The sequence below is a fragment of the Calypte anna genome, chromosome 26 (genome assembly GCF_003957555.1).
Source record: "Calypte anna isolate BGI_N300 chromosome 26, bCalAnn1_v1.p, whole genome shotgun sequence".
NCBI classification, from domain to species: Eukaryota; Metazoa; Chordata; class Aves; order Apodiformes; family Trochilidae; genus Calypte; species Calypte anna.
The window spans coordinates 3,283,632-3,310,378 of NC_044271.1; the positions used below are offsets into that span (position 1 = coordinate 3,283,632).

The window sequence follows — 26,747 nt, forward strand, 5'->3', positions numbered from 1 at the left end:
GGAGGAACGGCGAGGCCGCCGAGGCTGCTGAGAGGGAGCTGCGGTCGCCGCTCCTGCTGCCCGCCGTCCAGACGGCCGCGTCCCCGCCCATCGCTCCCCGCCCCCGGTGGCCGCGAAGGGGGCAGCGCCCGGCCCGGGAATGAAGGAGGCAGTGCTCCCGCCTCCGCGCCGCCATCTTAGGCGTGCGAAGAGGTGGGGGCGGCCATGTGGGAGCGGCACTTCCGCCCTCCCGCCGCTGGAGGCCGCCATGTTGGGAGAGGCAGGAAGGGGCAGAGCCCGGGCTGAGGGGTCCGGGAGCCTCGAACCCTGTGGTTTGGGGGGGGAATCCAGAGCCCTAAGGACGGGGCCTGGTGTGGCTGAGAGTGGAACCAGACAGAGCGACCCGGTGGGGTTTAAATTCCCAAGGGCGAGGGACCAGAGGGGCTTAGAGGGGATCAGGCCCCAGCCGGGGGGCACCAAACGGGACTGCGGAGCTGCCACGGGGGCCCCGTTGTGCCCAGAGCCCGTCTGGAGGGGACCAAGAACCCAGACTCAACTCAGAAGCACCCCAGGGGCTGCGTTCTCTTGATCTTCCAAACAAACTGCTCACCAGGGCCAGCATTTGGGGTTTTTTTCCTTATAGTTTAATTAGACTTTAACGATTTTATTGCTCATCTGCAAGGATTAATATTGCATTCATTAAAAATCATTCATATACAAAATAAACCTCTCCCTCCCAGCCCCGGCGCTGCCATCACCACCCCCCCGGGGGGCTCCCCCAAACCCCTGCCCTGGCTCACACTGAGCTGTGACCCCTCACAGGGACAGGAGGGGGGGGACTGTGACCCCCAACCACAGCCTCCCTCCTCCTTCCAGCCACCCATCTCACCTCCCTCGAGTGCCTCCTGAACTTTGAGGAATGCTGGAGGGGTCTCCACAAAGCAGAAGACCCCCAAAAAACCCTGGGGAGAGTGAGTGGGGCAGCACCAGCCCAGGAGGAGTGTGGGCAGGGTGGGAAAAAGCAGGAGAGCGCCAGGAGGGGAAAAGAGGAGGGTGAGCAAAGCCATGAGCATCCCTCCCCATCTTCCTCCCCATCCCAAGAAGGAGCTTTGCACCCCCCAAAACCCTGCAGAGCCCCGGGGAGCACCCAAAAGGCATCCCCAGCCCCGGGAGGGGAAGGAGCAGCCTCGGGTACCACATCTCCGTGATCCATGTACCAGGAGGTGCTGGCAGTGGGGATCCTCCTCCCCTCCTCTGTGCTCTGGGGAGAAAGAAGCAATTTGAGGAGGACAAAAAAAAAAAAAAAGTTAAATGCCAAGAAACCTCACTGGGTTGTCGGGAGCTTCCCACCACCACCCTGTCCTGGGACAAGCTGCAAGAGATGTAAAAGAGAAGGATGTCAGGGGAAGGGATGAAGGAGGTGATGGAAAGGTGCTGGAGGAGGGCAGGGAAGGGCTGGGGCAGTGAGGGGGAGCTGAGGGGAGGGGAAAGGCTCATTTCTGCATTCCCTCTTAGAAGAAAAAAGTGAAATGGCACTCCAAAAACCCCAACGAAGCCTCAGACACCCTTCAAACCACCCCCTGGGGGGAGATGGGGCCACTGGGATGCAGTGAGCTCAGCCACATTCCCTGCTGCTTCCCCCCTCCCTTTAAAACAGCTCTGTAAGGATCAAGAAGGGGGGGAAAAAAGAAAATAAAACACCACCAAAAAACCAAAACAACAAAAAATGTTTAACAATTAAGGTGCAGTTTAGCTAAAAAAAAAAAAAACAAACAACCGAGGAGAGATGAAGACAATGCTGGGTAAGCGACCCTCATCCAAAATTCTGATTAGCACCCTGAGACAGTGAACCCCTCCCCACCAAACCTGAGCCACCTCGGGCACAGGGACCTTGGCCGGGGCTTGGGGACTGTCACCTATTCGCGAGGTGGCCACCAGGCGCCACTCTGCTCCCAAGCAGCGCTCGGAGCGTTGCTCCTAGCAGCTAAACTGGGCTCTTTTAAGGCAATTTAGAAGTTGCAGATAACCCACACAAAGAAAGAAACGTAAGGTAAGGTAAAAGAGCATCTCCGTAGCCATAGGGATCTCGGCTGAGACTAACACGGGCTGGGAAGGTGGGAAAAAAGAAAGAATAATTAAAAATAAAAAAGAACACCATTGCTTGCAGGAATGAAGTGCCCTTGGCACATCAGGAAAGGGAAAACCTCCCCAGGAGCCAGGGCTGGGAACCATCAGTGGCTTCTGCCACAGGAAAGCAAGAAGCAAAGCCCAGGTTGTCTGCCAAGATCAGACAGAAGATGTGAGCACAAAAAAAAAAATACAAAAAAAAGGGTGAAATCAAAGGGAAAAAAAAAAACAACAACGACAAAAATGACCTTAAAATCACATTGATAAATGTAAAACAGGTTCTTCTGTTTGGGTTTAAAAAAAAACAAACAAACAAAAAAATAAACAGGATCTTTAAAATAATCTCTCTTAATGTTGTCTTGTGTGGTCTGGTCCTTCATGGGTATGGTCCATCAGTATCTAGAAGAGAAGGGAGGGCACAGTGAGGCTGTGGGTGCTTGGGGACTGCTCCTGGGAGCTGCTGCTGTCCCCAGGTGCAAGGGGATGCCTCCAGCAGCACCTGCTGGGTGGGCAGATGCAGGCCCCCAGCCCTGGCCAGCACTGACCTGTAGTAATTGGGTTTGAAAGGTCCATTTTTGTTGAGTCCCAGGTACTGGCCTGATCGTCCGGACAGCTCCCGTCAGGTGAGGCGTCAAACGAGGGCAATGCAAACTGGCAACGTACTCATCTGGGAAAAGGGAGAGGGAAAAAGGGATCAGGGGTGATGTAGGGACTCACCACCTTGGTAGGAAAAGGCTGGAGCAGCAAGGCTCAGGCCAGGCAGTCCCTTGCCATCCAGCACTATGGATTCAGTGTCAGAGAAACCCAGGACAGAGCTGAGCACAAGGTCTGGTGCTGAGCAGGGCTGGATGTGCACCAAAAGGCACAAGGGCTGCATAGAAAAAAAACCCAAAACAAACCAACCCTCTAAGCAGGAAGGCTGTGGGATCAAGGCCAGCAGCAGAGAAAAGAAATCAAACCACCTCCATGTGTTTTGAGGCTGCTGCCTCTTGATGGCTTCCCACAGACCCATCCTCTTGCTGGAAGTTTATTCCAGCTCAAGTTTGAGTCTCTCCTGGCATCCAAACCCACCAGCCCCTGGCAGCCTGGGGGACAAGTCCACAGGGGGTTGCCTTCACCCTGGATAGGCCCACGGGGGCTGTTTTCACTCACCCATCTTCTTGGGCAGTAGGTACACGTCCTGCTTGTAACGGCCCTCGGGAGCGTTGTAGAGCTCAATCAGAGCCAGAGCCTGCAGGGACAAGAGGGACATCAGGGACAGCCACCAACCTGGGCAGGATGGACACCCACAATAGCTCCTGGCAGCAGGGATGAGGGTTTGGGATACTGAGGGACGGGATCAGCATTGGAGTTTGGGTCTAAGGGGTCTTTTCCAAGCGTAATGATTCTATGGTTTCCAAAATGCTTTGAAGGAAAGGATCCCCTCCTCTGGGTGCATCCCTCTCCAGGAGGTACTCCCTCTCCAGGGTCTCCATCACCACTGAGGGAGGAGCAGAGAGCTGGGAGATGAGCTGCCACCCAGCTGCAGCACCTGGGCTTAACACCCCAGAGAAAGCCAGAACATGGGGATGGAGGAGAGAGGAGCAGCTCTCATTCCCCACCCTTAGGGGGGACTCCTGCCCCACCAGGGCTGTCCCCAGCCAGGCAGCAGTTCCCTCCAGGCTTCCAGAAGGTTTCTTCCATCTCTCACTGACCACAACTCCTCATGCAGCCAGGACTGACTGCTGAGGGCAGAGCAGAGGCAAATTTAATCCCCCTTTCCTTTAGAGAGGCAGTCAGGACAAACAGTGCAAGACCAAGCTGGGTGCTGGGGAGCATCTTAACCACTGGTTTCCAGATCCCCAAAACTCACTGAAGGAGAAGGGGGGGGTTGGTAATGCAGAAATCCTAATAAAAACCAAAGCCTTGCTCTGCCACCCCAAGAACCCATCCAGCTGTGTGTTTCCAGCTTCTCCCAAACCATCCCCACCCCAAGGATCACGCAAGCCCCCCCCCGAGCTTCCCCCACCCCTGGCACCCTGACAATGCAAGCATACAGACCTGAGTGGTGGCTGTGATGGAGAGGACAAAGGTGGGAAACTGTGGAGCAGCTCAGGTTGAGAAGTCGGCCCTAGAGGACAGCAGAATATTGCAAAGAGCTGAATTGTGCCCAAAACCAAACCAAATGGAGTCTCCAGATGGGATTCAGCTCCACCCCCACCCTGGGGCAGGGGACAACCACAGCCAGAGTTGATTCCAGGGCCACCTATGTGAGCAGAGTCTTCAAAACTCTGCCTCAGTTTCCTCTCTAAGCCTGAGCCTTAAGGCAGGAAAACATTGTGGAGCCATTCCCTCCTCCTGCCAGTGGGAAGAGGAACCACCTTGCCCAAAAGCAGAAGCAAACTGTGTTTGGCTGACAGGGACAGCTCCAGGCTGGAGAGAGCAGAGCCAGATGGGTATGTGGGACCTCCCCTGCCTCAATAAAGGGAAAATAAAACAAGAAAAAAGTCAGGAAACCCTTTCCTGAGCTCTGCCTTGCTTTACACTGCCGCCTGAGGATGGATTTTAGCATCCTCTAATCACCCACTTGTTGGCTGGCTAAATGGGGAAATCCAGAGTACATGTTGCCTCCCTTCATCTTTTCTGACATCAGCCTCCTCCACAGGAGGATTTCCACATCTTCCTCTTTTCACAGCTTTAAATATCCAAGTCTAAAATATAGCCCAGCAAGAGGGAGCACCTTTCCACCTGGTCAAAATCTCTGATCCAAGCTCAGTGGTTTCCCAAAGAGAGACCCAAACCCACCTCAGCCAGCAGCACCACCCTTTTTCCCATCTGGCCAGATGACATGGTCCACTTGGGAGCGGACTCGCTCCCAGGTCAGCTCGGGGGTCCGGAGGCTGGTCTGCAAGAGGAGGAGGAGGAGGGAGAGGTTGGAGTGCTGGTGGGAGCAGAGTGAGGTGTGTGGAGGGGTTTGGGACTCACCACATCAATCTCAGTGTTGGAGTGGCCCATGTTGCACACGATGCAGCTGTTCTTCATCCTATCCAGATGTTCTCTGGTCACCACGTTCTTGTTTCCTGGGGAGAGGCCATGGGTGAACCCCCAAGGAAGTGGGAATACAGAGTGGAAGCCTCCAACTTCTCCTGCCCTGTTCTTGAGTCAGCTCGGGGCAACATCAAATGAACAGAGAATCACAGAACGTTGAGGTTGGAAGAGACCTCTAAGCTCATCCTGTCCAACCTGTGACCAGCACCATCATCTCACTATTAAACCCTGTCCCTAAGGACCAGCTCCAAATGCCTTTTCAGTGCCTCCAGGGATGGGGACTCCACCACTGTCCTGGGCCATTCCAATGCCTGACAACCCTCTCAGTGACAAAATATTTCCTAACATCAGCCTAAACCTCCCCTGGCACAGCTTCCATCCCTTCCCTCTGCTCCTATCCCATCCCTCAGGAGCAGAGGCTTTTTCTCCACTCCAACCTCCCTTGAGGCAGCTGAAGAGAGCTCTAAGGTCTCCTCTCAACCTCCTCTGCTCCAGACCAAACAACCTCAAAAACAGGATGTGACATCAGAGAAATCCATGGGATGACCACTGAACTTTCATCCCATGAGTTAACCAGGCTCCAGGAGACCCCAGCATAGACTTGGGACACATGGCTGGGATGTCCCTCCTCCCGGAGGCTGAGGGGGACTGTGGCCAAGCAGGAGATTGGGCAGGGGGTAGGAGGAAAAGCTCTGGCAGAGCACAGCTATTGGTGCTGTAAATGGCAGTCAAGTGTTCTCTGCCCCTGAGACACCCACTTGGGAAGGGGCTGCTCCTTCCCAACCTGTCCCAAGGCTCAGCCACCACCTTCTCCAGCCCTACCTGTACAGGTGATGACAACATCCACCTGACGGATCACCTCACTCAGCTTCACCACCCGAAAGCCATCCATGCTGGGAAAAAACAAAAGAGGGAGAGGGACCACGATGAGGAGGAGAAACCTGTTCCCTCTCTGCCCCTCCTTGCTCACACAGCAGCCAGGCTGTGCTCCCACACCCCGGGGCATCAGGGGGGGCTGTGCAAAGGATGCAGAGTCAAAGCTGCTCTCCCAAAAGCTGAAGGAGCTGAGGGATTTCTGGAGCATTCAGCCAGCTCTGCACAAACCTCCAGGAGCATTCCCAAGGTGCAGGCACCCCAGCCCTTCCCCATCACAGGATGGATGTTCCTCCCAGATCCTCCTGGAGGTTTAAAGGCAGCTGTGGTGAAGAGAAGCAACACATCCCATCTTACCCAGGCTTGGAGAGCACAGATGGGGTCGATCTCTGTGACATAGACAATGGCTCCCAGGGCCTTCAGAGCAGCACAGCACCCCTTGCCAACCTGCCAAGGCAATGAGATGAACACAGGACACACTGGGACTACAACCCCCTCCCTAACACAGCCCCAGCCTGTCCCAGGTGCTCATCCCCACCATCTGGAGCAGCTCAGCCATGTGCCTGCTGAGTGGCACTTGTGCTGCAAGCCCAGCTCCCACCCGGGGGCCACCAACCTCCAGGAGGGCCACCAACCCTCCAGCTGGCAGGGGGGTTCCAAAAATAAAATACCTCAAAGCCCACCCAGCCCCCAGGAGCCCTTCTGAGCTCCCTGAGATGAACCTCAGTCTGGGTGAGTCTGCATCCCCACCCACCCCCCCTTTAAACCTTTAAAAGTTGGGGGTTTTTGGCATTCAGAGCTGTCCTGCCCTGGTCCTCCATCCCGTACTCCCCACATCAGCTCAGAGGAGAGCAAAACTCCTGGAACAGCAGCTCTGCCTCTCCCCTGAGCAAATTAAACTGCAGTTTTGGTTCTCCACACCACTTATCCACCCTAACACTTGAATAACCTGCATGCATTTGTGCTCAGCACCATTTTCTGACCAGCAGGATACTGCCAGGCAAGAAACAGACTTAAGAGAATGGTTTTGGGTTGGAGGGGACCTCATAGCTCATCCAGATCCAACCCCCTGCATGGGCAGGGACCACCTCCCACCATCCAACACTGTCAGGGATGGGGCAGCAGCCACAGCTTCCTTGGGCATCCCACCCCCCTCACAGGAAATAATTTTTTCCTACTGTCCAACCTAAATTTCCCCTCTTCAAGTTTGAAACCATTTCCCCTTGTCCCTCTCACTACAACCCTGTGTCAAAAGCCCAACTCCAACCCCCGTGCAAAGGGAAAAGCAGTGAGGGTGGAAGGACTCATTTGCTTTGAGACAGTCCAGAAAAACTCAGGAGAAGCCTGGAGACTGCAGCCACCCAGCACATCTCATTGGCTGGAGACTCAGACACCACCCTGGAGCACCTGGGCCAGAGCCAGCACAGCCTCTTGGTCAAGCAGAGCTGAGCTCCACTGGTGTCTAAATAAATTAGGAAGCATGTTCCTGCTGGGAAGAGCATTTGCAGCTACTGCCAGGTCCCTTTCACAGAGCAGGGAAGATAAACACCCCCGCAGACAGTGCAGAGATGGAGGGAAGGTGTCAGCTCCCAGCTCTGTGCTCTTCCAGGACAGATTCATTTACAAGTTGGTGAATTGATTCCCTCTTGCCAAAACATTATCCACCAAGGAGATGCAGCCTGCTCCTCCACCTCCTCTGCCACAGGCTGGGTGAGAGCCAGGCTGGATGCTGAACTCAGGCCAGGGACAACAGATGGGAGCACCCATGGGAAGTTAAAATTCAGGCCAGAACTCCCAGCAACTGTTGTATTTGCAGCCCAGCTAATCTGCAGGCAAACTGGAAAAGCTGGTGCTTGTTCTCCAGCCTCCCAGCAGGTTCTAGCAAGATCTCCCTGGTAAGCACTCACCAGGATGGCTCTGCTCCTCTAGCAAGGACACATGGTCTTTGCCCAGAGAAGAAGCAGGACACTGAGCTGAGGGGCAGAGAGGCTTGGGGGGAGGCTGACCCCTACCCCCACCGACTGCTGCTGCTGAAACTCACCTCCCCATAACCACAAACCACCACTTGCTTCCCTCCAAACATCACATCCGTGGTCCTCTTCAGGCTGGGGGACAGAGAGAGACCTGTGTTGGGATTAGTCAAGCGCACACCTCTGCTGGCAGATCAGCCCCCAAAACCAGGTCCTGCCAGCACCCAGCCAGGGGGGAAGAGCCACATCCACCACTGGGAGAATGAAGACAGGGATGAGGAGGAAGGCTGGAGGAAGGCTGGACTCACCCATCCAGGATGGGACTCCCGGCAGCAATACAAATTATCAAATTTCTGTTGGTGACGGAGTCGTTGACGTTCATGGCTGGGACACAGAGCTTCCCTGCCTTGGAGAGCTGTACAGCCTGAAAAAGGAGAGGGACAGGACACAGATGAGATCTTCTGCTCCCCCTCCTGCTGAGTGCTGGAGTCCCCAAGGCAGGAAGGACAAGGAGGTGTTGGATTGAGTTCAGAGGTGGCCCTGGAGCTGCTGGGAGGGCTGGAGCAGCTCTGGAGCCAGGCTGAGAGAGTTGGGGGGTGTTCAGCCTGGAGAAGAGAAGGTTCTGGGGAGACCTTAGAGCACCTTCCAGTGCCTGAAGGGGCTCCAGGAAAGCTGGGGAAGGACTTGGGACCTGGAGAGGTATGAGGGGAAATGGATTTAAACTGGAAGAGGGGAGATTGAGGTTGAAGATGAGGAAGAAATTGTTTGGTGTGAGGGTGCTGAGCCCCAGGTTGCCCCCAGAAGCTGTGGCTGCCCCATCCCTGGCAGTGTCCAAGGTTGGATGGGGCTTGGAGCACCCTGGGCTGGGGGAGGGGTCCCTGACCATGGCAGGGGTGGCACTGGGGGGGGTTTAAGGTCCCTCCCAACCCAAACCATTCCATGATTGTGATCTCCAGATCAGCCTTCCCAGACCTCCTACCTGTGCACACCAGTCACACTCTCCTCCACAATCCCTCGGATCTTCTTGAATACATTGGGATATTTCTTATAAACCCAGTGGGTGAGGTCCCCACCATCATCCAGGATCTAGAGAACAGGCAAGGAAGAACATGGAGCAGTCAGTCCCTCCAGTGAAAAAAGCACTTGGGAAGGACAGGATGGGGCAAGAGGAGATGCAGAGAATCAGAGGGCTGTCTGGGCAGAGGCCTGGGAGCCAGGACTCCTGTGTTCCCCTAGCTGCCAGCAACTCGAGGGCTTCTCCAAAACCAGAGAGGATTTCTTACCCCCTGCATGGACCTGATGGATCCTAACAGGGTTTTCTGCCCCTGCTATTGCTCTGCAGCCTGGAAATGTGACCACAGGCAGCACTAACTGAACAGGCTGAGATCAGGAGGACACCACAACCACCTCTGCAGCTCCCACAACCCCCACAGTGGTCACCGACCCAGCCCTGGCTGCTCTTCTCCAGGAGCCTCATTTTAACGAGGGCTCAGAGGCCTTTGCAACACCAGCAGATGCCCAGCAGGCTCCCAGGACCAGCCCCAGGGAAGAAAGGGTGAGGAGCACCCAGTGGCCACTCCCCAGAGGAAGAGGAGGGCTGGAAGAAGGCTCATTACCATGTTGGCCTGCCAGCCATCTACGTTTACACAGCGGTCAATGCACCACCAGAAGTCGTCCTCTGACTCCCCCTTCCAGGCAAACACAGCAACACCTAAAAGAAGAGGAGCATCCTTGGCACCTGCTGAGCTTGGCAGAGCTCTCTCCTGCTTGGCCAACTGGAGACAGCCCTAAACAAGAGGGCCAAACGGCCCTGGGGAGATTCAAACCACAGGATCAAACCTGGCTGTCCCTCCCTACAAGCTATTTGGTCTAAGCCATTCCCTTAAATCCATCCAGCTGGGGGAAAAGGAGAGGCAGAAGGGGCAGGAAGGGCTTGGCTGTACTCACCAGCTTCTGCCAAGGCAGCTTGCCACCTCGTTCTGGGTGGAATAGATGTTGCAGGCAGACCAACGGCACTGTGCTCCCAGCGCACACAGCGTCTCGATCAGCACCTGCAGCAGAAGGGACACTTTGCTTTCAGTCCTCTTTGATTTGGGAGTTAAAGTCTCCTTGAAGGAGCTGCACTTCCTGAAGTGAATGCAGTGTTTTGCAGGAGGTGTCTGGTTCCAGGACTGACAATGCCCGATAGTTATAGCTCCTGCTGGAGAACGGTGTGGGGAACCAAGGGCACTGCTTGGTTCTGGGAAACATAAATAAAAGGGAGGGAAGGGGTGACACCTGTGACCCTCCTGTAGGGAGGAATGGACCAGCCAGGTGACCAAAATTGGCCTTATACTCAGGATAAATTTGAGGGATCACAAGGATCAAGTTCTCTTTGTCCACAGCTGGTGTCCTCCATCCATTCACCTGCCTTTAATCCTGACCCACGCATCCCTGAATCCCTGCACTCCTGCACCCACCTCCCAGCTACTGACTCCAGCAGCCCAGTCTGGGACTCTTCCAGGGGCTCTTCCAGGGCCTGTCCTGCAGCCTGAGGGGGGCACAGGGCCCCCAGGTGCAACAGACAGCAAGGAACTCATCAGAGATCAACTCCAGCAACCACTGCCCTGGGGCAGCACAGGGGGCAGAACTTCTCCAAGATGTTTCCAGGAAAGTGAAGGTGATTCTCCTGATTTCCCAAAGCTGGGAAACTGAAGAGTTTTTGTTCCCTGAGGGAAAAAAAATATTCTCTCACAGCCCAGACACCCCAAAGAAGCCCCCACTCACCGCAGTCTGTGCTGTAATGTGGGTACAGCCCACAATTTTAGCTCCAGCCAAAGGCTTCTCCCCTTGAGCTCGTTTCCTGAGTGAAATCAGAGCAGACATGTCTGCAAAAGGAAGAGAGAGGATTTAATGACAGCTTAGGCCAGAGAGGCCTCTCTGTGTCAGACCAGCTCTCCTTCCTGGGGTCTTTCAGGCTACATCCAGCCCTAGAGTTCTTGCTAGAGTTGTTATACAATTAGGGGAGAAAACTCCTTGTCCCTGGTCTGGGAGGTCCAGCCAAAATAGGACCAAATTACCAGTGTCATTTGTCACAAGAGATTTCTGGAACAGGCACAGCCCAAGGAAAACATCTGCTCTGGCTCAGCTAGGGACAGTCACCAGCCCTGCAGCTGAACAGCACCTAAAGAAGATGAAACCAGTGCTGCCCCAGCTCACAAGAGCTGCTTGAAATGTGCCTGGATTATCATCCCCCTTCCAAGGCTCTGGCAGCATGTGTGTAAGAAAAGGAGCCTGCAAGCAAAGTTACCCAATCACCCCACTAGCAATGGTAACTCAGCTCCCCACAGCTCCCAGGGGAAGGGGCTGGGACTGTCAGTTTTCATGTCAGCAAAAGCATTGCAAGATCCTCACCCATGGAGGCTTCTCATCCAAAGCCACCAGACCACTGAGCCCTGCTGGTGTCAGAGCATGGATGCCACCCCAGCTGTTTGCTGTCACATCTTCCCCACACAACCTGTTGATTTGGGGCAGGGGGCACACAGGGTACCCAAGGCTGGAGTTGTGGGGATTGCCATGGCTCAGCTCCTGGTCTCCCAGCCACAGGCCCCCAGCAACCCCAAGCTCCACTTTCACCTTGCTCAGCAATCTCGATCTCCCGGCGTCCAAACTCTGCCTGCTTGATGTTCTTCACACAGAAATTGCTGCTGCCTTTGGAGTTGGTTTGCTGTTTCTCTCGGGGGGGACACCTCATCATCAGAGCTGTCTGTGTAGGAGGCAGCTAAAGCCAGGAGAGGAAGGAGTGTTACCCCAGGACCTCCAACCCTCCAGGTTCCTGCTCCGTTTCGCTTCCCAGATTTCACACTTGTGGCTCAAACTACAAGCCTCCTGAGGAAAGCTGACATCCAGAAGGAATTTTGCCCTCTTGCTCCCTAAACCAACCCAGAACTGTTAGTTAGGGAACTGATGGTTGCTAATGCCAATCGACACCTGAGCTTTCAGGAACCCTCAGAATTATCCCCTCCATGTCCAAGTACAACACAGCAGCATGGAGCATCCCAAGGTGTAATGCAAGCAGCATGTTCCCAGCAGCAGCAAGGTTGGATTCAGGAGAGGATCAGGCATGGAGAAGAAGCCCAGCACCTACCAGAGCTGTAGCTGTCAGTGGAAGACTGGGAGATGGAGCGGGACAGGGAGCGGCGTCCCGTCTTGGTGGGGAACTTGGTGAACTCCAGCATGTCATCTGCAAACTGGATTTGCTGAGGAGTGCAAAGGGAGAGAAGTGTTAAACCAGCACAGACTCCTTACAGTTTTTTCCAGGCTGTATGGGCCCCGGGGCTCTTCCCTTCAGTCCCCCTTGACTGCTGCAGTCGGGGAAATGAGCGTCACCAAACTGTGGCTACAGCCACCAACACCTGAACCCCTCCTCACCAGCTTATGGCAGCACCTGAAGATGAAAATCAAAGACACCCAGTGAGGCTTTAAACATCCACTTTAGTCCATGGCTGGCTCCCTGAGGCTCCTCCAAGGACTGCTTGTACGACACAGATACCCTGCAGCCCCTCAAGCCAAGCCCTGCACAAGCAGAGCCCCTGATCCTGACTCCAACCCCATCCCAACTGGTTTCAGCCCAAAAACACAGCAGTGAGATCCCTGGTGCCCTTCCCCAGGAGCAGAGCATCCCTCAGGTTAAAAACACAGCTCTTCCTTCCAAAAGCAACACTAAAAAGCAGAGGGGAAAAAAAAAAAAAAACAAACCTCAGCAAGAGAGAACATTTCAACAGGAAAAAAAAAAAGCAGTTGATGTTGCGTCGCCGCTCGGTCTCCTCTGCCTTCCAGATGTTTCCATTGTAAGAGAAGCCCTCAAAGAGCCACCCCTCCTCCTGCCTCTCATGGCCAAAGGCTCCAACACTTACCACCAGCTCAAAGTCAAGTTGGGCCAAAAGGAGGAGAGGGGAAAATAGCCCCAAACTTGTTCAGTTGCTGCACTCATCTCTTTGTGACCAACCAGCAAAAAAACCCCAAAAAACCCCAAACAAACCAAACCTTATTGGTGCTTCTGCAAGAGAAAGGCAATGGAGATGAAAGGGAATTAGGAAAAAAGCCAACAAATCCAGGCTGATGCCTCCCTCCCCAGCACGCTGCCACGCAGGAGACTCTGACAAAGATGCCTCTTCCCTCTGATCCTGTCACTGCAGGATTTAATTTTGCCACTTAACAGTAATGAGACATCCTGCAGGGGGTGGGATTCTCAAAGCAGCCCCAGGAGACCTTGGGAAGGGTCCTGAAGAAATCAAGTTGATGAAAGAGACAGGCCCCAGTGGCCCCAAGGAGGGGTTTTCCTTGCCACAACCATCCCTAAAAGCTTTGATGTGGGAAGGAGCTTTCAAGGGGAGAAGAATGAAACCACTTAGTTGAGATGATCCATCCCAGGAAGGAGGAATCTGCATCGTTTGGGTCGGGGCTGTCAGCAGCAGCAGTCGGGGCTGTAAAATGGAGCCAGGGAGAGATAGGTCAAGAAAAGCATTGGGTTTCTGCTCAGGAGGGGAAAGAGGGACACAAAACCCAGTGCTCAGCCCAAGGTTGGGGACAGAGGTGACTCCAGACCAGCACCAGATCGGGTCCATCACCACACCCCACCAGGAATCCCAAGCATTTCTGTGGGTGCTGCCACTGAAAGGTTTTTTCTAAGCCAGCTCCTGGGTCCTGGCTACACTTCAGCTGGGTTATCAGCTTCCCAGAGCAGACTTCCCACCACATCCTGACGTAAATTGCCTGAATTTGCATCAGTGGAAGGAGCGGGAACACTAAATGGGAGTTTGCGGGTTTTGTTTTGCAATGGTTTGAGGGCAGAGGGAGGATCTGGAGGACACCAGAACCACCAGGAGAGCTGGTACCAGGAGATAAATAGATGGAAAAGCACTTCCAGCAACACCGGGCAGGTAACAGCCATGTCCTCGGGTGCTGGCACACACAGTGGTTTCCCAACCAAGAAATGATATTGCTGGAATTTGTTCAAGGTTTGCTGGGATCAATCCTCCCCAGACACCTCCACTCCATGCTGTGTATTGCTCAGGAGCATTTCCAGCAGGGGGAAATCAATCATTTCAGAACAAGATTTTCACCCCTTCTGACCACCTTTTCCTCTGACAACTTCCCAAACCAGAAGGTAGAAACATGGCCCAAGAAACGTCCTAAAGGGTTAACAGGGGAATTTTCCCCATATCAGGGAAACATTCGCAGGGAAGAAGTGAAGCCAGGAAGGGAGGGAGAAAAAAGGGATCACCCAGGTTTGCTGCTCCAGACCAGGATACAGAGAGGTGTCTGTCCCTGCTGACAGCATCCAGGACATGGGAATGCTGAGCAAGGAGCTCTGCCCTGCAGTGAAACGTGGTGCCTGGAAGGCCTGGGAGAGAAAAGCTCGTTTGGGATGTGATGGGAAGAAGAAGGTGGGGAATGAGGGCAATCCCCACAACTGTGACTTCCCAGGTGCTGTCATCCCCTTCAGAGGTTTGGCCATGAGTGCTGAGCCAGCTCTGAGGCACAGCCCCACTCCTGAGGGGAGAAACCAGTTCTAGAACCATGGGGTTTGAGCTCCAGGGGCAAACTAAACCAGCACTGAAAAAACCAAGTGCTGAATTAACCACAGTTAATCCCTGCCAGGGCTTTACCAGGGCTCATCTGAACTGCAGCTTAGCACAAGCTGCCCCTGTCTAAAATTATCAGTAAAGGTTGTGAGCAGAATTCAAAGGAACCATTTCACACATCAAACCCCCTGTGGAACCTGGCAAATTAACACAGCATCTGGCAGAGAGGAAGATGAAGGAGGAGGAAGATGGGGGCTGTGAGTGGGGGCTGTGAGTGGGAGCTGCCTCTGTCACCCACCCCGTGCTGGGCTCTCCAGCTGCATGAAGGTGACAGAGCAAAGCTCCTAATCCCCCAGTTGCTCAGGGGAATCTCCATGAGTGGCATCACCAGGTTGGCCTTAGCAACCTTTTTCTTTTCTTTTCTTTTTTTTTTTTTTTTCTTTTTCAGTATTAAGAACAACATGAGTGATGGCACATCCACAGGGATGTAAAAAAAATAAAGTGTCCTGACAGCCACTTCTGTCCTGGAGTAACCTGGTGGGGGCAAGGGGAGGCTCTGCACATCACTGATGAGAAGGAAGCAGTGAAGCACCCAAAATCCTCCCAGGTTTCCTCCGCCAGGACCATGGATGTGACAACACAGTACAGACAGGGAGAAACAGCAGAATGGGAGCAGAGCAGCTCCTGGAAAGCACAAAAGTCCCTGGGATCCACTTCTGCCTTCCTGGGACCTGTTCTTTGGCTGCAGAAAGCCAGCAGCAGAGCTCAGGGCTCTTTGGGGCAGCCAGATTCCTCTATTTTCTCTCCTCTCCCCAACAAAAACTCTCTGGAAGGGGCTGGGAGGGCAAGGACAGCCCTGATGAGCTTTGATCTTTCAAGAATTCATCATTTCTTTGTCATTCCTGGAAATTCAGCCTGATGAGGAATGCTTTCACAGCTCGAACCCACACTCATCCTCCTCACCAGACCTGCAGCCATCTGGGACCCAACCCAGGGGCTTGCACCAAGGCTGAGTTTTGCAGACTTGGAGATGGACACCTCCAAACAGTGCTGGTCCCCCTGAGGAGCTGGGTCCTGACAGGCTGATGGGTTTGGGTGTTTCTAAAGGCCAAGTGGTTCTAATCCCCTGATTTACAAAAGTGAGTCCTCAACATTCAAGCAAAGCAGCAGCAAGGAGGGGAAGAGGCACCCCAGGGGCTGCGGGCTCTTCAGCCACACATCAGCAGAAGTAAACAAACAAAAAGGAAAAATCACCAGCGTGAGGCTTTTCTTCTCTTCTAGGATAAAAAGAAGAGCCAAGCAGCAGCTTTCACTTGTGCCACCTCCCCTTGTCCCTTCCTGGAGAAGGGACCCCAGGAGAAAAGAGCCCTCCAAGAGCCACCCACAACCTCCTGCCAACGTTTGGGACCGAGGGCTGAAGCCACCCCAAAGCCTGACTGTGCTTCTCCCAGGCTGGCCCCGGGGCTGGCAGCAGTCCTGGCTGTGCCAGGGCACTTGGTTTGTTCAGAGGACTTGGCTGCCCTTGTCCTCAGATCCCCTCTGCTCCACTTGCAGGCTGGGAGAGCCAACCCCCTGTTCCCAAAGGATGGTGTCAAGACAAGGAACAGGGAGCCCATCACAGCCCCTGGCAGTGGGGATGCAGCTCCTGCTCCAGCACCAGAGGGGACATGAGGATCCTGGGGGTGGAACTGAGCAGGGCTGACATGGATGGGTGTAAAGTTCCTCTCCCATGAGCTTACCCAGTCCTAAAGGGGGATTTCTGGACCCCAGTGTCCCATAAGGATGGCAGGAAATGAAAATCATAGAATCACAGTATGGTTTGGGTGGGAAATATCCCCCAGTGCCCCCCTGCCATGGTCAGGGACACCTCCCCCAGCCCAGGGTGCTCCAAGCCCCATCCAACCTTCAGCACTGCCAGGGATGGGGCAGCCACAGCTTCTGGGGGCACCCTGGGGCTCAGCACCCTCACCCCAAACAATTTCTTCCTAACGTCTAAAATCAGGCACTGGGAAAACTGGGATGGGGGCTTGGGGATCAGGGAGGCTCCCACCCCGACCACTCACTGTCCTCACCCCAAAACGTCACCAAAGGGAGCATTTTGGGGTGGATTTGTCTCCATGACTCCTAACTCCCCCCATTTTACCTCCAGCCAAGCAAACCAGCACACACTTGGATGAGAAAGTGCCTGCACCAAGTCACACAAGGCTGTGGCCAAGCTCACAAGCCATCCAGGTTTCCAATTCAAAGCAGCTCAGCAGAATACCCCCCAGGCAGAGCACCAGGCTGGGGGCAGGCAGGGGGGGAATGCATTAGCAATGCCTATGGCTCCATCCCCACCACCTTCTGGATCCTCCACTCCCCCTGGCAGAGCACCAAGGGCTCAAGGAGAACCAAGAATGGCCCAGCCTAAGGTTAAAGAAGTCATATGGAGGAGCAAGAACTGCCTCTGCTCCAGGTGTGGCCTTTACAGCAGCAGAACTTCTTCCTGATGGTTCCCCAAAACCTTCAGAAGAAACCTCTGAGTGTTTCATTCAGACCCCACAGTCTGAAGGTGTCTGGGGGTGCTGTTTTGGGGGTGGAAGCAGCTCAGCACTCACTCAGTGCTGCTTGGAGCTGTACCTCTCACTCCCAGGAGGTTCAGAGGGCAGATTTTGCTCCCTGCCACCTCCCAGAGCAGGAACCAGAGCCAGTTCTCTACCTGGAAACCTTTACACCATTCCCAACAAGGAAATAAAGGTCTCTGAGGTCCTGGCAAAGTAAACCAGCCCAGCCCTTGCTATCAGCCTCCATCCTTCACTGGCAGAGACGGGGAAAGCACTGAGGGGGGGAGGAGGGGAGGGTGGAACCCAACAAGTTCCTGTGAGCACAAGAGGAGACTCAAGGACTTTCACACGGAAATTTTCAGGGTTGGAAGGGACCTTTAAGATCATCCAGGTCCAACCCCCCTGCATGGGCAGTGACCACCTCCCACCAGCTCAGGTTGCTCTGAGCCCTGTCAACCACTGGACTTAAAAACTTCCAGGCATGGGTGGGGGCTTCCACCACCTCTCCCCAGCTTTCTTGCAGCCCCTTCAGACCCTGGAAGGCCACAATGAGGTCTCCTTGGAGCCTTCTCCTCTCCACATTGAACAACCCCCAACTCTCTCAGTGTCTTCACAGCAGAGGTGCTCCAGCCCTCTAAACATCCTCGTGTCCCTTCTCTGGACACACTCAGCACCTCCATGTCCCTCCTGAGGCTCCAGAATTTGATGAGTTACCCCAGGTGGGGTCTCAGGAGGGCAGAGCAGAGGGGGACAATCCCCCCCCAGAGGGGGATAAAACCCCTGGCCATGCTCCTCCTGATGCAGCCAAGGACACTCTTGGTTTTCTGGGCTGATGGCTCATGGTGAGCTGAATCCCAAAGTCTGTCAGAGAAGAAGAAACACCAGGCAAGAAATGGGCCTCCAGGAAGGGTTAACAGGCTGGAAACCACCCTCAGATTTCAGTCAGCACAGGAATCACTGTAAATGCCAATTAAAGGGGAAAAAATAAACAAAAGGCAGGATTTAAATATAAGAGATGTGATTTGGAGTGCCCAGCTGTTAAATAGTAACTGGGGAATAAGCACTGCCTTATAAACACCCTGAGGTTAAAGGTGCCTCCAGCAAGAGTGGAGGGAAAGCTCCCCAGAGCAGATAAGGCTCCGAGGCCTTGGACTCCAGGAACCAGAGGGCATCTCCTCCAGGGCAGGGACAGAGCAAGGACAACACCTGGGATCCTTCAGGGCACTGCACTCCCAGCTTAACCCCAGGAGCCCAGAAGGGATGGGCAAACTTTGTTTCCTGGACTTGTCATGGAATGGTTTGGGTTGGAAGAGACCTTAAAGATGATTCAATTCCAACCATGGTCAGGGACCCCTCCCCCAGCCCAGGGGGCTCCAAGCCCCATCCAACCTTCAGCACCTCCAGGGATGGGGCAGCCACAGCTTCTGGGGGCAACCTGGGGCTCAGCACCCTCACACCAAACTATTTCTCCCCAAGATCTCCTCTCCATATCCCCTCTTACAGCTGGAAACCCTTCCCCCTCATCCCATCCCTCCAGGCCCTTGTCCATACATCCTCCTCCCAGCCACCAGCTCCTCATTTTGGAGCAGAACTGCCTCCCTCCTGCAAACCAAAGGTTTGGTGCCACTAAGCCCCTTTCAGCAGCCACAGGAGGGATAAGGAGTGATGTCATTTGGGGGATGGAGAGCTCAGAGATTATTTGGAGAAGGGGATGGTTAATACAGAGAGAAGAGGCTGACAGCTCCAAGGTCAACAGGGCTTGGCCAGATGTTCTCACTCCAAAACATGCCCAGGTTGGATCTGAGCCTCTCCCCACGGTGCAGGAACGCACAAAAATTGGGGCTCCCTGCAGGGAGGTGAGAGGAGGAGGGATGGAAACCAGCCCCAGGTTGAACCTCACCCCAGGCCATCTGGAAGGAGGAAACCTAAACATGAATTTCAGCACAGCCCTGAGGAAGCCCTGAGCCTCCTTGCCAGGCAGGCTCTGTCCCTGCAGAAGGTTGGAAGGAACTCTTCCCTGTGCCCCACACCTTGGGGACAAAGCAGGTTCCCACGTGGGATAAACCCCAGCTCTGGTTTGTTCCACGACCAAACCACAGCTCCTGAATTAAAGCAGCTCCTGCTTGGAGCTGGGGTCCTGCCAGGCAGCTCCAGGGCTGTCCCCATCTCCCAGGAGCCTCACCCCAGTCACAATGCAGCCTGTTTGACAAGCTGGAACATCATGTCCTTGGCCACCTGAGTTCTTTGGCTGTCACCGACCTGAAGTAAACAGATTCTGCAGCAGCAATGAGCTCGTTACCAAGGCCACCGTATTGATCCTGAAGTGTAATTAAAATTCAGAGTTCAAGCAGCCCAATGTGCTGAGAGCAGCCCCCTGAAGGCATGAGCAGCCCCAACTTCCAGCTCCTGCTTCCTCGGAGGCTCCCGAGGGGCAGCTTTCTCCCAGGCCCATCAGTCAGAGTGTCCCAGAGCCCCTGATCCCTGTAGCAGGGGGATCAATGCCAGGGAAGTGTCCCCAGATGATGGTCAGCTCGAGGCTGGAGGGTAGAGCACAGACCAGGTTCAGGGGCTGCTGTCCCCAAGTCCCCAGGGCTCTGACCAGAGGCTCCAGGCTGAGACGGTACCAAGATGTTCCTCCTTGGTGGAAGAACCCTCCTATAGCAGCCCCCCAGCCCTGCACTGATCCAAGGAATTGAGGAAGAGCAGGGTCAGGCTCTGCTGAAGTGTCCCCACAAGGTCCTCTGCACCACGGGGCCAGGAGCAGAACCTGGGACAGTCACCTCAAATGTCACCATCATCTGGTGAGTGAAGGTGAGCCAGAGTCCCCAGATAAGCAAGCCCTGATCAAAGGGCTCAGCAGGAAACACAGCAAGTCCTCTGCAAACACCAGGAAACTCCTGTCAATAAAAGACACAGCTTAGCAGGAGGAAATCCCTTCAGCCCCACATCTCCCCCTGCTCCAACACCCAGGACAAGGCACCCACCCACTCCTCAGAGGGAACAACAGGGGCAGGATCCTCACCTGCAAAGCCCCACACCAAACCAGTTGGTCATCCAACCTGGCCTGAAAGTGATGATTTCCAGAGCAAAAAAGTCCCAACCTCCAGCCCCAGCAGGGAGCAGAGGCTCCAACCTCAGCTGGAAAGGGCTGTGAAAACTGTTCAGGTCCCAAAGAAAGTATTGTAGCAGGCCAGGCCCTAGCAGGAGATCATCTTGCATTTTGGGAAAGGTCTAAAGAAAACACAGCACTTCTGCTGTCACAATTCCTGTGCTCATGGGGAAAGGTTGGTCCCAGCAGGGAGAAGGAGCCCAGCTCAGGTGAGTGGATCCTCAAACAAACAAAACAAAAAAATGCTAAGAGATGGTTGGAAAGACTGTGGAGAATGAATCTCCAACTCCTTCCCCATCTCCACAGGGCAGAGATCCCCCCGAGCCTGCCTCAGGGACTGCAGGAGGGGGACAGAGAAGGAGAACCCCACGTCCTGGCACATTGGTTGCAGAAGGTTTGTGCCCATCAGAGCCCAGAAACCTCCTTTCCTCCTGCTCTCCAGTTCAGGAACTCCATTAAGCACCTTCTGGCCTTGCAGTCATGCTGGGTGACAAGGCCAAGGTCCTGGGCAGCAATGGACCCTCTAAAAAAGCCCAAGTGATGAGGACCCAAGAGCAACTTAGAACAGAAGTAATGATGGTTCTGTCACTTAGCACAGCAGCACAGCTGACCTGGCTGCTCCCAGGAAACCTTCTCCTTTCCAAACATGCTCATGGTTTGCCCTCCCCGTGGGTCAGGCTGTGACCATCTGACCACAACAACCTGCTCACCCTTTGGGCTTCTCCTATACCCAACCCCATCCCAGGAGGTCCATACAGAGGAGGATGAACCCTTCAACTCATCCCAGCCCCAGCACCTTCTTATGAAAAGGAAAACTGCAGGGAGAGGAGGGAGGGAGGGAAAGCAAAAGAAGAGAGGATTTGGGCAAGTAAGCAGATGAGGTTACAGTGCTGGGCTGAAACAAGGAAGGGAGGTGATGGGCACTGCCCTGGACCAGCAGACAAAGGCAGAGGAGGATTTATGAGCAGTCTGAGGGATGAAATTAAAGAGAGAAGAAAATCAAGTGACTCCAGGAGCTGTCAGCACCACCAAGGGCAGCCCCAGCCCCCTGGCAGCCCCAGGGGAAGGTGGCTGGTTGGTTGGTTGGTTTGTTAGCACCCAGCCTGGCAGAGCTGCAGGGACCTCAGATGACTCAGGACTGGGGAAAAATGAGGCAGAAAACCTGGCTCTGGGAAAGAGCTGTGCAGGGAAGCAGCAGACTGCAGCAAGGTCAGACAGCACTCAGGCAGAGCAGCTCTGCAGCAGCAGAAGGGATGCTCTGGAGAAGGCATCCAGCCCTCCCCAGGGGACAGCAGCTCCATCCCCTTTCTCCTCCTTCCCCTGCTCCCATATCCTGCCACCAGCACCCAGCTCCAGCTCTGGACAGCACAGCAAAGCTGCAGCACTCTGCATCAGCACTCCTCACCGTGGGGTCCCCTCTGGGTGCCCCCCAGAGCCACAGCCCCTACCCAAACACAGCAGCCACAGGCTCACCAGCTCCTCAGGGCATGGGGGGGCCGGGGGGCTCCCCCAAAGCAAATCAGAGACTTTAACCCAATGAATCCACACCCCCAGGGTGCTGCATGAATCAGCAAACTGCCTGCAGAGCCCCTGCCTGGCTGCCTGTCACCACCCAGGTGTGAAGGAGCCCTCCAGGGCAGCCAACCCCACTCAGAGACACAGCGGGGGGTGGGGGGAGGTGAAGTGACAGATGGGGACAGGACCTGCCCTGAGCGTGGTGCCACATCCGTCCCACTGCAGGGTACCCACAGCTCAGCTCAGAGGGGACTTCAGGCTCTGCTGACTGGAAGGTGGATTTGGCTGCCCTGGGGGGGTGGAGGAGCAGCCACCCAGATGCAGTGGTGATGGCAGGGAGGGATCTGGGAGAGCAGACCCTGCACCCCTGAGCTCTCCCTCTGTCACATTGCCTTAGCAAGGGCAGGACATGAGGCTCCATGCTTCCAAACCTCCCCGGGCAGGATCAAGGCACAAGCTGGAGAAAGCTGAAAGCTCAAACATTGCTCAGCTCTGCCTTTAAAGCTCTCCCTGCCAAAAAAACCACCTCACTCAGCCCGAGGCTGGGCTTATTTTGCTGACAGCCCAATTTCCCTGTAAACTGCAGTGAAAAATAGAGCTTCAGCAGAGCCAGGCAACCCAAACTCTTGGGTGAAAACCACCCCCTTTCTGCAGAAAAGCTACAGCTCTGCTCACCTCAACTGCATCAGCTCCAACACAAATCCAGAGTTCATCAAATTTAATCTCTTACCTCCTGCTGCTTCACTTCTTCACCTTAAAGAGGGGGAGCAAAGCCATCAGCAATCCCCAGCCTGGCTGCACAGCTGCCCCCAGCACGATGCCACTGACTCCTCCTGGAGCCTCCAGCCACCTCCCAGATGGTGCCCAGGTCCCAGCTGGGGACAAGGACAGCAGCAGGCTGCCACCAGCTCCTCTGCTGCAGAGTGGCACTTTCCCTGAGCCCCAGCAGGAGTTCAGACTCCTCTTTGAAAAGCTCTTGAGTGGCAGGCAGGTCACAAGGAGGAGACAGAGCCTGCACTGAGCTTGGCCCCATTCCTGCCCTCCCCATCTCCAAAGGCCTCACTCACTCACACCAGCTCTAGGAGGGGAAGGTCAAGGAGCCTGAACCCCCCCTGAGCAGGAGCTGCTTCAGCAGTGCCACCACCTCCCAAACCTCCATGCCAGGAAATCAGCTCTCTCCCAACCATCTTCTTCTCTGGCCACTCCCAGAGCTCCAGGGGCAGGAGCTGAGCACAAAAATCACTTCACTTCAGCCAGAAAAGCCTTTTAATGGCTTCATTACCATCCTGCTGCAGAGCTGGGGGCACTCAGTACCTTATCTCAGGAGGGCAGCACTCCCTTCCTCCTCCTTTTATCCTCCACCATGCCCCAGGAACCAGCCAGGCCCCCAGCATTTCTGTTCCTTGACCTCAGCTGCATCACAGCTCCCTGAAGAGCTCTCTGGCTGCTGATGGTCCCAGCCTCAAATGTCCCGGGTGGCTCTGGGCACCTTTCATGGCAGCACCCAGCCAGGAAAGGCAGAGCAGGGAATTGGGGGTGAACCCACATCCCCTCCCCACTAAACTTGAGCAAATTCTGCTTCTGAGGGTGCAGGCTCAATCCTCCTCACACATACAGCACTTTCCTTCTCACTACATGTGCTGTGGCCCTGGAGGATGCTTCAGGATCAGGAGTTCACTGCCCCCTCAGACCAGGCAGCAACACCACTAATTCCTCAGCTAGGAGGAAAAGAATGGTCATGAAAAGGGAAAAACAACCCCAAGTGCTGAGCCATTGCTGGAAGAGAGAGATCCCAGCTTCACATTCCTCTGCTCCTTCCTCCAGGCTATGTCCACAGCCTGGATAAACAGGGAGAGCCTCCAGCCCCTGCCTGGCTGAGGAGAGGAGCCTCAGCCACAGCTCCACCAGGCTCAGACACTCCCCAAAATCCCAGCACAGACCCCCCAGACAAGGAGCACATCCCCACTCCCTGCCACTCCACACGATGTCCCTGCAGGGATCTGGGCAGCACAACTCCACCTTGCAGGCAGAACCAAGACCTCAGCAGAACACCAGTGAGCCCAGCAGGTCCACAGCAAGCCAGGAACACGGGTTCCCCACACCCTTCCCCATCTCAGAGCTGGTGACCCAGGTCACTGGGCGTCCTGCCCGGGTGGCACAGCCAGCACCCACCCACCCCCAGTGCCACGGGGACACCCCCGAGGGTGACACCAGCACAGAGCAGCCCCGGGAGATGTCAGGAGTCCTGGGATGAAAGGGAACAGGATGGCTTGGCAGAGCTCCAGTGCCCGGGGCTGCTCTGGCAGCTTCTGCCCCAACCCCAGACGTGCTCCCACCCGTGTCACCAGCAGCCCCGTGCTAAACACCCCCGATTTCCTCCTGCTGCCCTTCAGAGAGCCCCACAGCAGGATCCCAGCTCCCTGCTGCCGCTGTCCTGTTTCAGGGGTCCCCCTCACTGTGCCCCCCACCCCAGGACCCACCCTGCTCCCCACACCCGGGGTCACCCTGTCCCGCCCGTGACAGAGCCGAACCCCCCCCCCTCTGCTCCCCAGCTTCCCCCTGGGCCCCTTGCACCCCAGTACAGACCCCCAACCTCCCCAGCACCCAATTCCTGCCCATTCTACCCCAAACTGGGCCGGCACTCCCTGCCGGACCCTATGCCCCAAATGTTTGGTACCACCCCTCCCTCTGGTACCAGCTCCCCCTCGCCGGTACCGATTCCCCCCTTCTAAATGGGGACAGCCCCCCCTGTTCCCAGCCTCCCCCGAAAACTGGACCAGCGTTCCCACCCCCCCACTCTTCCCAGGTCCAATCCCCACCCCGAACCGGGGGCTGCTCCCCCGGAACCGGGCCGGCCCCCACCGGTACCGGTACCTTCTTGGGGGCCTTGGTGACGGTGGCCATGAAGGAATACTTCTCGGCGTCCTCCACCTCCTTGGCCTGCTTCACCTCCTCGCCACCGGAGGGTTCCGGCACCGACATCCTGAGGAGGCGGCGGCAGCTGCGGCGGGGGCGCGGGCCGCGGCCGCCCGCGGTACCGGGCGAGGCGGAGCACGGCGGGCAAGCGAGAACCGTCCGGTTCGCTTCGATTGAACCCGGTTCGACTCGAGTGGGCCCGAGCGTCCCGGCCGCGGAGGCTCCGGAACCGCGGGGGCTGCGGAGCGGACTGCGGGCACCGCGCTGCGCGACAGGCCCCGCCCCGCCGTGACGTCAGCGCGTAATGACGTCAGCGCGCAGCCGCCGGGCTAGTGGGGGCGGACGGAGGCGCCGGGACGAAATGAGCGCCCCCTGGCGGCGGGGAGAGGGCACAGCGCGGGGGCGGGGCCAAACGGGGCGTGGTCAGTGAGGGGGCGGGGCCGGGGGCGGGGCAAAGGAACCGAATCACAGAGCGGAACCGAATCACAGAGCGGAACCGAACCCGAATTAAATCGCGACAGGTAAAAGGAAAATAGGAGAAAAAAAAACTTGTGTTTATTGAGAGGGAAGGAATGGAGCCGAGGGGAGGAAATAAAATTTAAAATGAAATTAAATTGTTTGTAAGTTGTTGTGCGGGGATGAAATTAAAATTAAAAGGGGAGAATAAAAACGAATCAGGATCAAAAAGTAAATCCGGGAGGGGAAAAAAAAAAAGTGGGAAAATATTAAAAATATTACAAATTCAGAACAAAGGAGAAATCCTGGGGCAGTCAAATGGGCAGGAAGGTGGCAGGAGCAGGATGTGGCCCCGGGGGGGTCCTGTCAGGGTCACCCCCAGCTCAGCACCCCCACCCCCCCGATGGGTGTCCCTCTGTCCTGCCATGGATCTGACCCCACCCGTGGGTGCTCCCCCTCCACAAGGGACCCCCGGACCCTGTCCCCAACCCCCCCTACGGGGCACAACTGGAGCGGGGGGGCCCGAGCTCCTCTCAGCCTCTGCCTTCCCGAGGGAGTTCGTTGCCTTCAAACTCGAGCTGGAAAAACATCGGCATTTGGGTTAAAACCCCAAGGAAGGGGGGCACGGGGGGTGCAGATAGCATTTTTTAACCAAAATCACTTCGTCTGTCCGCAAAACCCCTTCGTAGCCACCGAGCTCCTCCAGCGGCTCCTCGGCCAAACCCTTGTCCCTGCGCGGGGGAACCGCGGTCCCGGGGGGGCCCTTTCCGGACCCCTCTGCCCTCTCAGCAGCTCCGCGGCCCCCGCAGAGCCCTCGCGGGGGGGTCCGAGAGGGTGCGGGGTGTCCGGGGGAGCCTGGAGGTGCTTAGGGGGGGCTCGGAGCAGAGCCTGGGGGGAGCCCAGCTCTCCCGGACAGCTTCAACCGGGAGCTGCCAACCTGGGGGGTGGGGAGAGGAGCACAGTGTCCCCCCCCAGCACCTCCATAGCCCCCCCCAACCCTGGGCACCCTGCCCACCCCTCAGACCTTAAATCCACCCCCACCCCCCCAAATCCTCCCCCACGGGTTGTGTCCCGGAGCCGGCGGGATATATATAGGTCCCACTTCCCTGGGAAGGGGATGTGGAAGCTGGGAAACCCCGGGAGGGCGAGGGGGGGGCTGAGGAATGAGGAGGGGGGGTGGGAGGAAGGACTGGGGCTGAGTCAGCTCCCGTCGAGGAATCCTGTTTGTCAGCAGAGGCTGCGGGCTCAGCACCCCCACCGCAAAGGGCCCCATCCTGCCCTTTCCCTGGGGGGAGGGGGCTGAGCCCCGCACCCCCCGACACCAAACAGACCCCCCGGGAGGGGTCGGGATGGTCCTGAAGCCCCCTCATGCCCTGGGTACCCCCCCGAGATGCTGGATTCATGCAAAGGGAGAAGATGGGGGGGAGGGGGGGCCCCATTCCTGGAAAACAACGGGAGAACCGGGGGGGGTGGGGCCCTCGAGGGGCTTAACCCTGCACCCCCCAACATCAAACAGCCCCCCCGAGAGGGGATGGGATGGTCCTGAAGCCCCCTCATGCCCTGGGTACCCCCCGGAGATGCTGGATCCCTGCGAGGGGGGGGGAAGGGAGGGTCCCCCCATTCCTGGAGGGCAAAGGGGGAGCGGGAAGGAAATTCTTCCAGCGCT

The 26,747-nt window shown here is 56.0% G+C and overlaps 1 protein-coding gene across 1 annotated transcript; it reads right to left on the minus strand.

The window, feature by feature from the left end:
- Window positions 1-176: 176 nt before the first annotated feature.
- Window positions 177-24,892, minus strand: AHCYL1 (adenosylhomocysteinase like 1). Its single transcript, XM_030465317.1, is given in 24 exon segments — window positions 177-306; window positions 2,652-2,722; window positions 2,724-2,773; window positions 3,259-3,337; window positions 4,147-4,182; window positions 4,184-4,216; window positions 4,891-4,917; window positions 4,919-4,990; window positions 5,071-5,165; window positions 5,956-6,026; window positions 6,365-6,453; window positions 8,048-8,111; window positions 8,285-8,295; window positions 8,297-8,334; window positions 8,337-8,400; window positions 8,949-9,062; window positions 9,593-9,687; window positions 9,924-9,942; window positions 9,944-10,027; window positions 10,743-10,843; window positions 11,592-11,697; window positions 11,699-11,736; window positions 12,103-12,214; window positions 24,584-24,892. Coding segments are annotated over 24 exon segments (1,707 nt in total). The 5' UTR covers window positions 24,692-24,892.
- Window positions 24,893-26,747: the final 1,855 nt, after the last annotated feature.